General features: G+C 35.6%; 1 protein-coding gene across 2 annotated transcripts in view; it reads right to left on the bottom strand.

The window, feature by feature from the left end:
- Nucleotides 1–225: 225 nt before the first annotated feature.
- TMEM167A (transmembrane protein 167A) overlaps nucleotides 226–16675 on the bottom strand; it is a 19644-nt gene continuing 3194 nt past the window's right edge. Inside the window, exons 2-4 of one of the 2 annotated variants that reach the window (XM_015849758.1) lie at nucleotides 9658–9767; nucleotides 4873–4907; nucleotides 226–2017 (exon numbers count right to left, since the gene is read on the bottom strand). In XM_015849758.1, the coding sequence (XP_015705244.1) occupies nucleotides 1947–2017; nucleotides 4873–4907; nucleotides 9658–9767 (216 nt within the window). In that variant the 3' untranslated portion in view covers nucleotides 226–1946. The remainder of the gene's footprint in view (nucleotides 2018–4872; nucleotides 4908–9657; nucleotides 9768–16675) is intronic. The other variant, XM_015849759.2, reaches the window with a different exon arrangement.

Here is a 16675-nt window from a genome sequence, read left to right as displayed (position 1 = left end):
CTGAAAGTGACAAACAGGCCTATTTGAATTTCAACAACAAGAACAAAAAGCTATGAACAGGACTAGCTTTAGCAATACAGTGGTCAGTACTTTTTGGATTATCTAGGCTTAAAAAAATTACCAGGTTTGTTTCAATGGCATTTCTAAACACAGGTAAACACAGATGTTATTAAGAATAATCTGACAAGTAGGGCAGTTTTAGACAGATGCATTGGAAACATGTTGTCTACAGACACCATTATTTAATCATAAAGTCCAATACATGTTAAAAACCAGAACACACTGAAGATAATAGTTTCCAATGATCCTACACTTGTTTTTAACACATACGTATGAGTCAAACCTCAAGTCTCCTCATGAGCTTCTCTCATCCCCAGTCTAGGAATGGCACTTCAATACACAGAAATGAATTCCTTAGATGCTCTAATGCTACATCTGGGACAGTACCCACATTCAAAGAAATGGACATGGCTGTTCCTCAGACTTCCTGCTTGGTTTAAGGCTTGTATGTGTGCACACCATGGTTATCAACATTATGCAGCTCTGTACTCCTCTGAGCCTGCAGGTTTTTACAGCCAATGCTTTTTATTTCATCTAAACTAAAAATGCTATTTTTCCTGTCTGTTGATTAGAAAACAGCTTTGGACAATTAAGTATGTTTGATGATGATTTAGATATGCAGATACACATGGGATAATACAATGCTAGTCGCTAACAACCACTTCCTTTTTAAGTACAGGATGATTTGGATCTACAAAACAAGAGTTTTAATAAGAATGACAACAGGTACATACCATGCAGATTGTTTTATTGCGGCTAAGCTCATTCTGATCACATACCTCTTCAGAACAACCCAAAATACAGCTGACAGATAGCTCTAAAATACAGTCATTACAAAGTCATATACCTGCCTGGTAAAAATACACTTCTTAGGCACTACTAAAATAAGTTACTAATTATCAAGAAGTTTAAAAAAACTAGAATGAAAACTAATGGCAAAAAATAATGAGGTTTATCTCATTTTTGCTAATAATGACTGTAATCTTTTTCTTTTCCTTTTTATTTTTTTAATTATTTTTGTTTTTATTTTGAACCCTTAGAACATTAGGATATACAACTTTCCTATCTCTACTACTGAGAAGCTAACTGCTCTCTCAGCTGATTTAACAACCTTATATTAAATGCCTCAAAAACAGTAGCAGAGTCACCAGAACCTTTCTGAAACAAAACAAAACAAAAAATTTAGGGAATGATTTACCTGTGAGCTTGATCTCTAAAGACAAATATATATGTATATATTTACAAAACAGTCCTGGTTTTCAAATCATACATTTGTGTATTCTCAGCAGATAGTCAGACATCACTACTGTTATGATCCCCATACTTATTTATATTTTACCTTAACAACAGAAATATCATTAGATTAAGAAACTAAGAGATTAAAAAATGAAAGCTGAATGTGACTTAAACGCTTAATAAATCTGTTTTAAGCATGTGACAATACCTGTCACAATATCACATGAATTGCTCAGGCATTAAGAACTGAAGATACTCAGTAAACATACTCTATAATGTTCTTCGTTTTCATAGGAGTGGTTCTTTTGCCTGACGTATAATTGTAAAATTTAATTAAATGGGTCTATCAAAACCAAAACATTAATAAACAAAAAACATTAAAAACCTTTTTAATTGCATGGTACAAAACATATTCTTGTGGAACCCAAAAACAGAATGGACATGTTTCGAACTGTTACATCAGCAGTGTCAATATTGATGCGACATTATTATCTAAATATCATACTGAAGTTAGTTTCATTATGATCACCAAGAGACTGGCTATCCAGCATGTGGGAAGAGAGTTGACGATGTTTCTTAATTTTTTCCTGCTGGAATTTCTTCCATGCTTTGCTGTTTGGTTGCAGGATCTAAGGGACAACCTCCAGTTGCTACTGTACAAACAGAATGCTGAAGGCCATCACCACACAACACACAGCTACGTAGGGGCTCTTCCTTTCACCTGGAGGCAAAGGGATAGGAAAAAAATACAACTCAGGCATAACTACATAGATCTGGGCTGCTTCTAGCCTAACATGACAATTAAATTGCATGTGCAAAGTAACATTCAACACTTGGTTGCAGAAATGATGTTACAGCCACAGCTGTATACCAGAGAAGAATATGAAAAGGAGACGAAACGCTAAGATGCAGGACAGTACATGCTGCTGTATTTAAAGAAAGAATTGGAGCTGTCTTTCTTCTTTAAACAGAGTTCAGTGCAAGGACCTCTGTGTTCCTATAAACAGTCTTTCAAGTGGTCAACAGATTAACAAGCTGCACTGAGACCTCTGTTTCTGACACTGTCATACCTTTCCATGGCAGCCTACGGACAAAAGTTAACTGCGCTCCTTTAAAAGATTTATGTTCAGTAGCAAAGACAATCAAGATCTATTTTTACCTATTTTTACTCAGAAAAAAATGTTAAAGTATCTCTTGCTCACCAAAAAAGTTATATTTAAAAAAATAAATCTCAGAGAACTGTAACACTGTCATGGAAGGGTATTTACTAGACTGCTAATGATTTATACGGATGCTTCCTCCACAGAGAGGAAATCCCTTTTGCCCTTCTGCTTTAGCACGTTCTGTAGGAATTCACTGACTTTACTCTGGAGAACAGAGATGGCCTCCTACACTGGATGCTTCTTCCAGCCTACAAAACTGTCAGAAGCATTAACAATGCTACAGCTCTAACATGACAAGATTCCAGATTTGATGCATTCAGAAACATAAAAACAGAGTTGGAGCTGTTTGCTTAAGCAAAGTTCTATTTATCCACATTGCATGAGCTCTCTTACCTTACCATAAACTATATTTTCTAAGATACTGTTTTTAGAGAAATAATAAAAGAAAAGAACAAGTCCAGCATTAAGGAATAATCCTCAGGAAAAGAAGCTCCTTCACTAACAGGACCCTCAAATGCAGTAGTATTGCCCTAAGAAATAAAATAAGATACTTGTAGTGACTGGTCCCATAAACAGGGGTGGCTGCCACAGTGACATCACATGATGTTGTAATGATCCAGCATATATTTAATTAAGTTTCAAATAAATGAATTAATTAATGTCTGCTGTTTCACATCTGCTTGAAATAAATTTTTGAGGAAGTCCAACTCTTACAGTTTAGAGTATCATTATTTTCATAAGGCTTATACTTTCCTGCTCCTGAATTTCCTGAAGAAGAAATCACTATGTGGCGGGATTAAACATCATTTTGCACAACTTTGTAAACACGTAACCACTTGCTGATCATTAAAGTCCCATGCACATTCTGCAAAGGTTGTTTGGACATTCTGAGCAAGTTGTATGTAAAAGGAGCCAGTAGGTACTTTCATTTTTAAAACCAACATTTTCCCCCAGTTCTCTGTTAGTGACTAACTCAAATAAAATGGAGGCAATCCCCTTCAAAAGCCATTTCCCATTACTGAGGGCATTACAGCGTTATGTAAGGAAACATGGAGGAGGAATGGTAAGATGCTACCTCATTTCCCAGTTTGAAGGAAAGAATAGATCATGCATGCATTGCCTTGGATGCAGGAAATATAGAACTTAATGAAGTTGCTATGGTATGAGAGAGGAAGACTATACCAGACAAACAGAGGTTCTTAAGTTCATCAAATTGACAGGGATCTCATAAAAGCTTTCGTTTACTCTTTTAAATGGCTTTTTAAATTATTTGCTGTGCACAGCTAGCAGAAAAAAAATGCTTGTGCTTAATTAAATAGAAGATTGTAAAGTGAAGTGTGCTCTTCAACCTTGAACAAAACCTAATGCAGCTGAAATTTAGATTTATTTTTGCTAGTGCAGCTCAGAATCCATTTCGAACAGCTGCCAAATTGCCAGTATCTTTCAACTACAATATTATAACTGGTTCAGCTATGTCTATTAACTAAATAGGACAATACCTGCAATCATTTTAATGGCAGGTCTACACAAAAGAATGTTTTTTGCATCAGTGCATTCTGACATGCTGAAAAACGTATGTCATGTCCCTTTAAAAGGCTCAGAATGAAAAAAAGGGAACCACACGTTTTCCTGTAGGTTCAATGACAAGCAGCAACATCTAGAATTACATGCCCAGTGCTTCTGCTCTTATTAACAATGCAATCTGTAGAACAGTTTTTAATGATGGATTTTTATTTTTTTGGAGCATTGACATATATTCAAGATTTAAGTCTGGAATTCTGTAGCACATTCCCTTTTCAACTCAAAAATAAAATCAGAATCATGACAGAAAAAAACCATACAAGCATAAATGCTAGGAAAATGCCTAAAATCAGATACAGCTGATCAGCCTCCCCATAAATTCCACCTGACACCAACAGCTCTGAGTAATTCAGAAGTGCAGAAAAACTAACAAAAAGAAAAAAAAACACAACTATCTGTGATTAAGCAGAATCTTAACACATTATGAATTCCACATTGTTTTATTACTGTAAGGTAAATATCTGGTTTTTGTCAGTACTACCTTAGGTTTTCAAACAGATGCCAGATTTTGAGGAATCACTGATTTCTCCGTAAGTTATTATAATAAGTCTGTTTTGAGTGATTTCATGTAGTAAAATCCGCAAAAGGTTTTTGAAACTTAACAACTTAGACATAAATTAACATTAGAAAAATTCAGGCTTCCACTATGCTAAGTAAGACAATCACAACTCTGCTAGCCAATTCTCACTGTATTTAATAGAGGTAAAGGTTATGTTTTCAAAGATAACGCATAAGTGCGGTTTCCACTGCTACCTGGAAACACTATGCCAAGAAAAAATGCACACAATAGGAAAATCACTTTATAAAAGGTATTTCAAAGAAAAAAAGTTACCAATCCTGGCGCATTTCCAGAATATTCCCAATAGTCTGCAAAGATAAAAGAAATTCATTAGGCTCTGGAGTTTATGAAGTCATTTAAGAAAAATCTCAGTCCATTTATCTTCGTCCTTCCACACTACAGCAGTTCAAATAAACAGATTTTTAACTTAATTCTCAGCTTCAGGAAACACCAGATACCTGCATGAGGTCCATGCTATGAACTAAACAAACAGCAAAGTTCTAAGTCTAGCAAGGCTTTCAGATGCAAGAAAAGGTATGTTTACAGTCCATATTTAATTTACATAATATCACATTCTACACTAAAGCAGCCCCAACAGAAAATCTTGTTAAAAAAACGTCACTGAAAAAACCCCAAAGCAGTACTAGAAACACTAAGTATAAAATACCAATAGGCCTCCATGTCAACAAATGCAGATTTTTTATTTTTTTTTTATGTTTTCCTGCAGGTGTAAGAGATTATACATCACAGCATTTTAAATGTAATGCTTCGTAGCATCTCTCTGATATTTCTCTTAGCAATAGTACATGAAAATGTACTTTCCATCAGGACATACTTGTAGGTATAATCTGATATTACAGAACATTTGCATAGAAATAGACACCAAAACAACTATTCGGTTTGTTTTTTGTATTTTACACTGGTTTACCTAGGTAAAGTCTTTCTAATCTTGCCCACTGAGAGTATTAATGATCACAAGTGGAATTAACAAAAAGAGGAAAAAAGGTTTCAATTACACAAACTAAATAAAAAACAAAACTAAGTAGGCCACACCTTTGTAATTTCTTCATCTAACTAAAGTTACTTCATATTGACCACTCAAGGGAAACAAGGAAAGTAGCTGGGTATGGTTTAAAGTTAGAGGAAGAAGAGGAACAGAAATACTAAAGCATCTTGAATTAGAAGGGTAGTTAACTCAGTCATTTAAATATCAGTCAGAACTCTGTTGAAAACTTCAGGTTTTAGGTTTGCTTCATAGTATAACTGGCTGCAATACAGTAAAAACATCTGGATTTGGCTACATTGAATACATGTATATTTATGAACTAAAAAACCCTAGAGGTTTTTCCTCTTCCTTCCCATGATACGTTTATTCACAAAAACCTTGGTCTAGATTATTTGTGAGTCTTCACCTGCTACCTGCTGTGATGCTATAGCCAACGCTTTTATTTAATTCCATAAACAGAAATGATATTTCTGCGCGTAGACTATCACACCTTTTTAACTTAAGATGCCATGCAGTAAAATAACCTGAAGGTACCTACTCAGTTTTAGAAGTAAAAAGGTATTTATGTGTAAATCTTACAGAGTAAGATATATAGTCAGAGTCCCATGTGAATGGCACTCAAGACTATTAAAACTGTTATTCTCTGTAAATAAAGTCTCGAAGACCACATGCAGTAAAACCACTGCAAAATCTTCCACAGCCCAGTATCTCAAGTTCCCATCTCTCACAAGCATGCCCAGGAATTTGATGAAACAAGACACTACTGTTCTCTTCTTATGCACACTTACAGAGTTTTACCTGGGAAAAAGATTGTTCCCTCTTCCAGGCAGTCTACTAACCTGCAGTATTTAACAGTCTCAGCAGGGGTTTTTCTTTACCTTCTCAGAGCTTTCTGACCACATGCAACAAAGTAAAGTTCAAACTTTTACATAAAGCATTGTGCATTGATCCTAGTTCCACAACTATTCCTTACTGGTGGAACTAATAATTCTCCCTTCTAGTGTGGGTGGTAGGAAACAGAATCAAGGTTTCATCAGACGCCCATAATGAATTTAAATTTATCACTGACATGAGGTCTGACAAGCCTTCTAACAGCTAGCAACAGCACCTTTTTGAGATGCTTGTGCTTCTATCAGAACAGCCCAGTAGATTTGTTTGTCCACATACTTAACTGCTGAGTAGCAATTTAAGACATGAAGCTTTAAAATATCCATAATCATAATCTCTGGATATACTAGAGCTCACTGTGGCAGAAAAGCCACTCTTCTTCTGTGCTCATACTTTGCTGTCCACAACAAGTATCTCAAGACACAGCCTGTTTGATTATACAGAAATGATGATTCCATGAATGAATCTGCTCCAAAATAATTCTTCCTTAAGCAATTATTCAAAGCAATTGCATTGCTCCTCATTCTTGCCTTTATGTTCACCCTCATCCTTCTTTTAATGCAGGTGTCAGTCTGGCTGGCAAGCCTGTAATTTTCAAGAAGCAACACATCAAATATATGCATGAATTGCTTCACATTGCTTGATTTCACTATTGGTGCTGTTGGCTATCTAAAGAAAAAGATTACAAAAAAAAAAAACCCAAACAAACAAACAAAAAAAAAAAAACAACAAAACTCTCAAAGAAATGGAAGCAAGCAAGACAGGAAAGGTTTAGGGGGTTTCAGGTTTTGGCTGCTAAACTCATAATACTGTGAAATGCTCCTGCCATGTGTTTGCCAGGACAATCCCACTCCAACTTCAGGAAGGAACTGCAGGAACCCAATGCAATGCTTACGTCAAGTCAAAGGCAATCTCTACTGCACATAAGATAACACATCTTTCAGGTTAGTAGAGAGGACAGAATTATGTTGTGGTACACATTCTTTTCTACTTAGTATGAAACAGTAAATCTCCTCTTGGCTTTCCCAATCCTGCAAGCTATTGCTCAAAGCACATGGAAGTACTCATGATACTTCAGGGAATACAAAAGTTTAAAATTGTTTGACTTAGTAGAAAACTACACATTTTGGCAGAAATCATTCAGATGAAATACAATGTTATGAGAAAGGACAACATCACTGTAGTGTAGCCTCTCAACCAACAGAAAAATGCTACTTTACTTACTATCTTAATTATTATCACAACCAACTTCCATCTTCTGTAAGTTTATCGTTCAGTCAGAAACACAGCTAGTAACTACTAACATTTTTCCTCCCTGTTGCACTAATATTTTATTGCTACTTTTTTATGTTACTAATTTGGAGCAAGAATAATGAGGTAAGATCACCTCTGTATTAAAACGAAGTATCAGTAGAATTTATTTTATCCAGTATGTCTAGACATTTCCATTTGAGCACGGAATATGTTAGTGAAGAGGGACAGAGGTTTAACACAGTCCCATGTAAACATCCACCATTCAAGACACAGATTTCACTGCTTCCGGGCCAACGTTTTACTGTTTTGTACAAAGTGGTCTACATACATACATATATGTATATACTGTATGTCCAACATCTATATAAATACAAGCCAACAGATCAAATACTTAACTCCTTTACTGCCAGCAACCTCTGAAAACATATTATGAAGAGACTTCTACTGTATTTGAGACAGATATGCCTCCACAATAAGAGTATCTCCAGATTAAAGGACATAATCCATGCCTGTAAAATAATTTTTCTTACTTCTTACTGTGTATACCTCATTGACTGTAATGTTATCTTCCATTAGTAAACACTCAAAAAAACCCAACCCCACAACAACAAAAGAACAGTCCTTTATGTAGTCATCCTTTATTTCCACCTTCACCATTATCAAAAGAAATTTCTCACATCAATGGTAAATGCATGATCTCATTAGAAAAGACACAAACGTTCTCATGCCAGAAGACCCAACCAAAAAAAAAAGCTATTATACTCTTGGTAGTTTACATTACTAAAAGAAAACTTGTGTGCTCAGATGGCAACTGCAGCAGTTAATCACAGTGAAGGTTTTTAAAATACAAAAAGGAAGTTTATTGATGGTAAGGTTATATTAAAACTTCGACATTTTTCTTAAAACTAAATGCAGAAGTGTCCAAAGATACAGAAAAAAACAAACCCAACAAAACACATTTTAATAGCAAACAGTCTAATGGAAAAAGTGGAGATCAAACATCCAAAGACCAAAATCTTGTATTTTTTCCCTACCCAGCTAGAATTACCTCCAGTTTTCATAAATATTATCTCCTTTGTAATAGTCCTCAATGACAGCATGACTGAAGTAATAAGGCAGCCTCTGTCAAAATGCTAGCTCAAAATTGCCCAATCATTACTTCAAAAACATAGCATTTAAATCACAGCTCTGTATATTGCTCATTGCATCCAACACTCCATGGTATCCTTTGTAGTACAAAGCAAATAGTTAAACCAAAACATGAATGTGTTTTAAAAGCGTACGGGAGGCACAGATTTGCCTCTCCTCATTTCCTACCAAACACAAAAATCATGCTACTGAGCAGGGCACAGAACCATTTCACAGCAGCACACCAAGTACATTCCAGGAGAACTGGGAACGCAAAACAGAAAAAGGGTGGTCATCCAGGAAAATGTGCTTCAGGAATAAAAGTGAGAGATACAACTACAGCAGCCAAATGACACAAGGGAGAAAAAAAAAAAATAGCTAGCCAGTTTCTCCTGTTAAGTTTTAATTCTCTACCCATAAGTATAAAAAATAAATAAAGCCTTATAATAACAACTGAAAGAAAGAAAATGTTTTCTTTCTGTCTCTTGTTTCTGTGGCATCTAAGGAAAATGTTACAAGCCTTAAAAATAACTAAAAAAGCAATATTTTTGAGGCAATAAATTCACAGTGCAAAACTTCAAGTAATTTCAATATTCTACGGTAAGAATTTATACAGCGAAGATCTTTATCAAAGACAACCTAAAGCTTTTTATCTTTAAAGAAGAAAAACATTTTGCAAAATAGCATTTGTATTATCAATCACCATTAGAAGTAACTAAGAATAAAGCACTGTAGTGAAAACCAAACAATTTGTGAATTTTTAAAATGGTTGGACTACATACCCAGTTTTATTTTTGTCCAGTAAGCTGGGAGCCACGGATCTGATGTAGGCACAGGTACATATGAGAAGCAAGATTACAGTCAGAATACTCTGAAAGTTGAAGATGGCAGACTAAGGAAGAAAATTAGAAAAGAAAAATTACACCTTCACAGCACAAAACTTCCCCCAATTTATAACCTGGAGAAAATAAACAATTCCCCATATAACACCCATTGAAAAAGGAAAATAATCAAAATCAATGTTGTCAGTGAACAAAACCAACATTATTATTATTTTGCAGGACATTCTCTGGAAATGTTGGAAGAAATATTTGGCAACTAGTCCATGTAATTTATAGCTTCTAGTAACTAGTCCAAACCTGACTTAAGATTCTCCTTACAATATTAAAATAATCCAGACTTAAGAACCTGCACTAAAAGAAAAATAAATAAATAAATAAGGAAAGAAAAAATTCAAAGATAACATCCCTCAAAAAGCAGTTTTGTCAATAGCACCAGGTAGAAAAAAACAGACAACTATTATTGCAAAGTGCCTTATTTTTACTTTGCTCCACTGTCATACTCAGATCCTATTTATTCAGAACTCAAACAAATAAATGGAAGCAAATAGAATACATTCTTCATTCTGCAATTTTGTGTTATGGACCAATTTATGTCATGTATCTTTTTTTTTTTTTTTTTCCCTCCCCCCCTACTGCTCAAGCCAGAATGCTGAGTAGCAATATGTAATTAAGTGTAAATACTCAGCACTTATGAAGGGATATTACATTGCACTCTCCTTCATGAGGCAGAGAACTGGGTGGGATTTGTTAAGAGCATAGAGATCCCATTTCCACAGCCTGAAGCATAGCTCTGTTGATTGATGTGTACTTTCTTATTTCATCATAACTTTCTAATGTTTTGAAGCTCTAAGAATCACATTTTTCTACATAATTAAGCAAAATTAAAATCACAGTATTTCAGCTTACCATTGTACTCTTGTAATAACCACATGTTAGAGAGAATACCTACTGCTCTTTTGATACTGAGATTTGAAATATAATTAATTACATGCATAGAGTAGTCATATGTATCTTTAGCTATGGTGAAGTCTGTGAATCACATGAGACAACACTGGAACGCACACAGAGCTGACAGTCTGACTACATGTACTAGGCAGGGCTTGATACACAAAACAATGAGAATGTTTCAGCTAATAACATGCAGCAGGCAACCCTTGAGAGCAGAGCTGCACACAGAGGTCAAGGAGCAGCTGAACAACTCCATCTCTGCAGCCTGGAGGACCAATTTCAGTGTCCTGGTATTGCATGTCCCCAGGGGCAAGGTTAGCTGGCTCATAAAAAGATGTGCAACTCTCCCATTTACTTCTGTCTGAAGCAGGATATATCTTGCATCAGCTGCCTTTGTACAGGACTAAACTCTCAAGCCACTGCCCTCAGTTCCTATGTTCTATGATTTAAAAAAAAAAAAAAAAAAAAAAAAAAAGGTTAATGTGATGATTACTAAGATGCAGACAGATATGGTAGGCAGTGGAGGAAGACAAGCCATATGCAGCAGCTGACAGGCAGGAAGGTTTCTGCAACAAGAGAGAGAGTACAGAGGGGATACTGCACAAGCCAAGCAGTGAGCCAGTATCTAAGGACAGCCCTGTGTTCCTCAAGGTGCCTCTAGCTCCTTCCTCCCTAGCCAAGGCACTAGCTGAATCATCATGTGTGGGTTAGTATTTTAGCTTAGCTAGCTGAACCACTTATCCACAGTACTTAAAGTAACGGACAGATCACGTACAACGGAGAAAATACTGCTTACTACTGTCTGCATACCCTTGCCTTTCAACTAGTCACAAGCACTTGCCACGTTCAGACACTAGGAAGTCCTCAAATGCCCACATTAGGCATTCTCCTGGCTCATGTGGGGCTCCGATACTCCCTGTCAATGATGAATTTGACTGGTCCCCTGGGACAGACAGCTGCTCTCAGCATTGCATGGTACTGTGCTTCCAGTGCCTGGTTCCCATGAATTCCTGCAGGCTTCACACTGCAGCTGCTCCCAGCAGCCTGGTGCTATCGGGCATTCAGATGTACATGGCAAAAGGGCACGCTGTCCGATTTGCTTCATACCAAGCAGGGAATGTAAATGTATACTCATGAAATGTGTTATTAATCAATCAATAGCAGCAGTACATAATTGTTCTTTGTTGGACTTCCCACGTTTTTTCCCCAGATATGCAGCATAGTGCATCATTATAACTACACGTGTCTTCCTACATAAACATGCCCTGAATTACACAAAAGAGACATATTTCAAAATTTGTCTGCATTTTTAAACTGTAAATGATCATTTACTTCTGAATCAGATAGCTTCACACTTTACATTCAAAGTATCTCTTACACTCCAACTGAATTTACAGAAAAGGGTAACTTGCATCCAACTGCTTGAACCAATGTAATTAAAACCATTAAGAATTGTACATTTCTTGGACATAGTATTAATGTACCAAGTTAATTTGCAAAATGCCGTAATATAGGTGGGTTGAAATTCAATTGGTTAAAGCATTTTTCAAACAGTGCTGGTTGGCCTCATGAAGATCCTGATCACTGTTATAGATAAATTCCTCAACATGGAAAAGCTGATGCTGTCTTCAGATTCTGTCTTTGTGTTGGTAAAAAGATTTCTTCTCAAAGCTCAGACTGCAAATGCAGAATATAACCACCGCTGGTATTTTATGTTGATTTTAGTGATGTAAGCTGTGGCTTTAGTTATATATGCTTGGACTTTCCATACCTGCACTTTTAACTTTTCTGATGTGATGGAAGCACCTTAGTAGCAGCTACATTCTTTGTTGCTTAAGTACCACCTTTTTTCTTTTTAATTATTTTTAAAATTCCCTCTTCTGTGTGCTCTCTCCAGGTAGCTATGAAGCACAAATGTATTACCTGAAGCTCTAAGAACACATTATATTCAGCAGGACTTGCAAGAGCAAGTTTGACTGCAGTTCTTCAAAAATTTAAGATCATGGATTTTAATGCTAAGAGCTACATGCCCGAAGGCTCTTCCAAATCCTTCCCAAAACCCAAATTTAAACACCTCAATACTTCTTCCTCAATGATACCATATCTTAGTGAAAATAATTTCATATAATATGCAGAAATAAAGCGTGAATAGTCCTTAAGTTTTCTTGTGCTGTCTTTCCAATCTACAACAATATAAGACTGATGGATGATTATAGACTCTGTAAACAAAGAAACAGATGTTAGTATTGGATCATTTAGCTGTCTCTCACATTAAAATGTGAACAAGAGCTCATACCATAGTTCAACTGCATTTAAGTAAGGCTTATAACATCGAAATCCCACATTAAAACGGTATTAACTCAGAGGTACCATTCAACTGCAGTAACAGAAAACTGAAATCAATCTAAATAAATGAAGAGACCCTTAAAGAGTTGGAAACGCTTATTATGCAAGGTTTCCATTAATAATGCCATTCTCGTTTTCCCAACTTAAGTCCAATTTTTTGGAGTATGAAACTGGAAAAAAAGAAGAAAAAAAAAAGAATTAAAACATAAGACTACTCCAAGCTGAAAGCGAAAGCAATTGCTAAAAATTAAATTGAGCACGTAATTATTTTCCAACCTATTCTGAAACAATTGTTTTTTCTACTCCTGCTAAACATAACCATATTAAAATGAATAGAAAATAAGCACTGCAGAAGAGATATGCTAATAAGAATTGTAAAAAAAAAAAAAACAAAACTTGCAAATCTGTTAAATTTTATGTTATTTGATGTTATTATTGGCAAAACTACACTGAATAACTAAGCAAGAAGTATTCAAACAAAATGCAGTTGAACTTAATAAGAATCTAGATACTGTTTTGTTAGCAGTTATTGGTTGCTCGAGCATGTTTAAGTTTACTTCACATTCGTCCAGGATGTGGTTTCTAAAGAATACTTACTGTTAATTCACATTTCTGTTTGATACATTTACAGTTCCATCTAAAATATGAAGCCTTACAACCATCCAAAAATATGTTACATCACAATTAGAATAATAAGTTATCTTTCCTCTACACATCTACTGAAGAAATATTTATCTAATTAAAATGGCAAGTAAGTACACAGGCATCAGCAGGTAACATTTTCAACCAACTGAAGAGTAATATAATTGCTTAAAATACAATGAATTCTTCTGCACAATTAAGAGAAGGATGCAAGTACTCACTTCCACAAAAGCTCTTAACTTTAACACACCTACTTTTCTTTAGTACAATTAACATTCATGTTTATATGACACCTTGAGTTGACAATGTTAAAAACGCAGGCTCACTTGAATTCTCTGTTTGCCTCTGTTTGTCTAGTCAAAACAGCTAGCAAATGCAGCATTTTCCCCTGAATCTTACACATAAAAAGCTAACTGAAAGTTACAATACTAGGCTTCTCTTATTGAGGTTGTTATAATACATGGTTGATGCACTGTCTACATATTTATTCTACAAATATTGCTTTTATGTTTGATGCGCCAGTAAAAGCAAGGCATCTTTTCCTCTGACACTTCTCAGAAGACTATAGCTTGCAGCTTACCATTTTTTCCATCCTTCCCCTCCATTTGATAAGGAATGATTTCTATTGTCCCAATTAATGGATGCTGAAACTAAGTAAGTTCTTTAGAGCAAAAGGGAAATAATGGAAACTTCTGGAAATATAACTAGAGTAGGTAATAATCAGTAAAGCTCTTTAAGTGGAAATAAATCTTGTCTTTTATCTCTTTCACCATTCGTGCCCTAAAAATCTGGAAGTAAGAGACTTCCAGAGAGTACTTGAACAGGAGGAGAAAAAATTACCCACACAAAAGAGAAAGACTCACAATCCGTTCTGGCTTCATCTGCTGTTTAGTGAAGCCTCGTGGTTAACCATACTTGTATAGTCTTCGTCTTTTTGATAAGAAAGCTGCAGTTTGCCAAGCCAGACAACTCTCCTTTCTGCAATTGCACACTGTATTGCTTAGTTTGCCCATACTTACAAACCAATCTCAAGAAACAACTGTAAGAGTGTGTGAATGGAAGAGGTAAGAGTAATTTTAACATGCCAGCAAATTTTAACTTGGATGATATCCCTACCCTAATAAAACCAGCATTCAAAAAAAGAGAGGGAAGAAGTTAATTTACAATACACGCTGCAACAGGAATATGAAGATGGACATAAAAGAAACTCAGCTATCAAAACTGAAAATACCAAAATCTTTTTTTGCTTTGTTTTATTTTACAGTATTTTAACATCAAGGATATCACTAAAGTTTTTTTCTACAAGCACTGATTACTAAAGTTCTACTATTGCATCAAACTTTCAAGCATCAAATATTAACCTTGCATATGCTCCACTCTAGAACAGCAAGAAAAACATATACCTCATTTGTCTAAATGCATCTCACCTCCATAGAAAGACACAGCGATTCAAAGCTGAATTATACTGCTGAGCGTGGTTAGAAAAAGCCGAAGAAGTTGCAGCATTCAAATACGGGATAGTAGCCACTTGTTCCAAAGGCCAAATAAAAGCATATCCTACAATTTACCTAAAACATTATATATATGTTTTCAAACTGTTACATATACCATAAGATTTATCTCCTTAACAGTAGAATTGTCTTTCTATAACATGAAAAATAATTACTTCTCTTTCAGGAACAAACATAACTTGTCAAGAAACACAAAAATTCTGCTAAGTCTCTACGTCCTTCACTGCTGGGCAGATCTACTGGATCTACTAATGGGAAGACGGCTGGACTAGATGATCTTGTAGGTCCTTTCCTACCTTGTGATTCTATGATATCACACCTCTTCCTTGGTACAGATCAGGAGCACAGTTTGGATTTTTAACACCTTTATGACAAGTGCTAGGTGGTTCCACCTCATAACCCAGGTTACCAAGTTGAAACTGAAAATCCTTACTGGGATTGATCCCCAAGCTCTGTGCATTAGCACTATAGCTACTGCAGTGGATGCATACAGTGATAAATGCTGAAGTTAATTAAAAACATTTACACTGCCACATTTACTACTTCGTGATTTAAAAAAAAAAAATTAAAAATCAGGATTTGGGTAACCAGCCCATTACTAATTTCAAATAGCTTGCACAAACACAAGAACAAAAAGCAACAAAAAACCTTCTCAACACTTTTCATGTTTTTACTGCATCAATTTGTTTCAAAATAGACACATGGCCAAAAATGTTGAGTAAGAGGTGTTTGGCACTCTGCAGGGAAATGGTTTCATTCAATTGCTGTCATTTCTTCACTGTTGAGGTCTGTGGTAAAATTTGTTAAACTAGATCGAATACATCCTACAGTTTCAAAAACAGATTAATAGAGGTATTAAAGACACACATCTTACAATAGCAGAATCAACTGTTTCCTCTGTTCCGCAATCATAGAAGAAAAATAATGTATTTTCACGCCCTCTATCTGTAACGGCCACTTAAGCAGTCATTCATTACAGATTTCTGACTCCACAGCAGCATGTACCGTTACTGAAGGTATCTCTAGGCAACAACAGTGGTGTAGCAAAGTGCTTACTGCCTCATCCCTACTTAGCTACACTAATATTTCTAATATTAGCTACACTAATATTTCTCCTTTTTTCTCTCCTTCTCCAGCAGAAGAAAACGTACAGAGAACAGATTATTCTTACTTCTTCCTCAGCTAGCTTCAGTTAGTTAAACTGAGAGGCATGTAAGAGCTGGCATGAGATTAACAAATACTGACTGCAGGGATGCAAGTCAGTTGTGGCATAGCACAAATGATGCCACAGCATCTTTCTGCACTACAGCTTCTGCCAAAGAGTAAAAACCTCAGACTACCAACAAAAAAACAGGTTAGCTGGGCAGCAAAGGTTTTATCAGATGAAAACTTTGTTACTGTAGCTGAAACTCCCTGAAAACCTGTTCACTTACTTAAGACATTTCATGCCTGATGGTGTTTAAAGACATGCAAAAAGCTGCATATCATTGTTTCAAATAAACTCATAACAC

The sequence above is a fragment of the Coturnix japonica genome, chromosome Z, assembly GCF_001577835.2.
Source record: "Coturnix japonica isolate 7356 chromosome Z, Coturnix japonica 2.1, whole genome shotgun sequence".
NCBI classification, from domain to species: Eukaryota; Metazoa; Chordata; class Aves; order Galliformes; family Phasianidae; genus Coturnix; species Coturnix japonica.
This window is presented reverse-complemented; position numbering and strand designations above follow the sequence as displayed.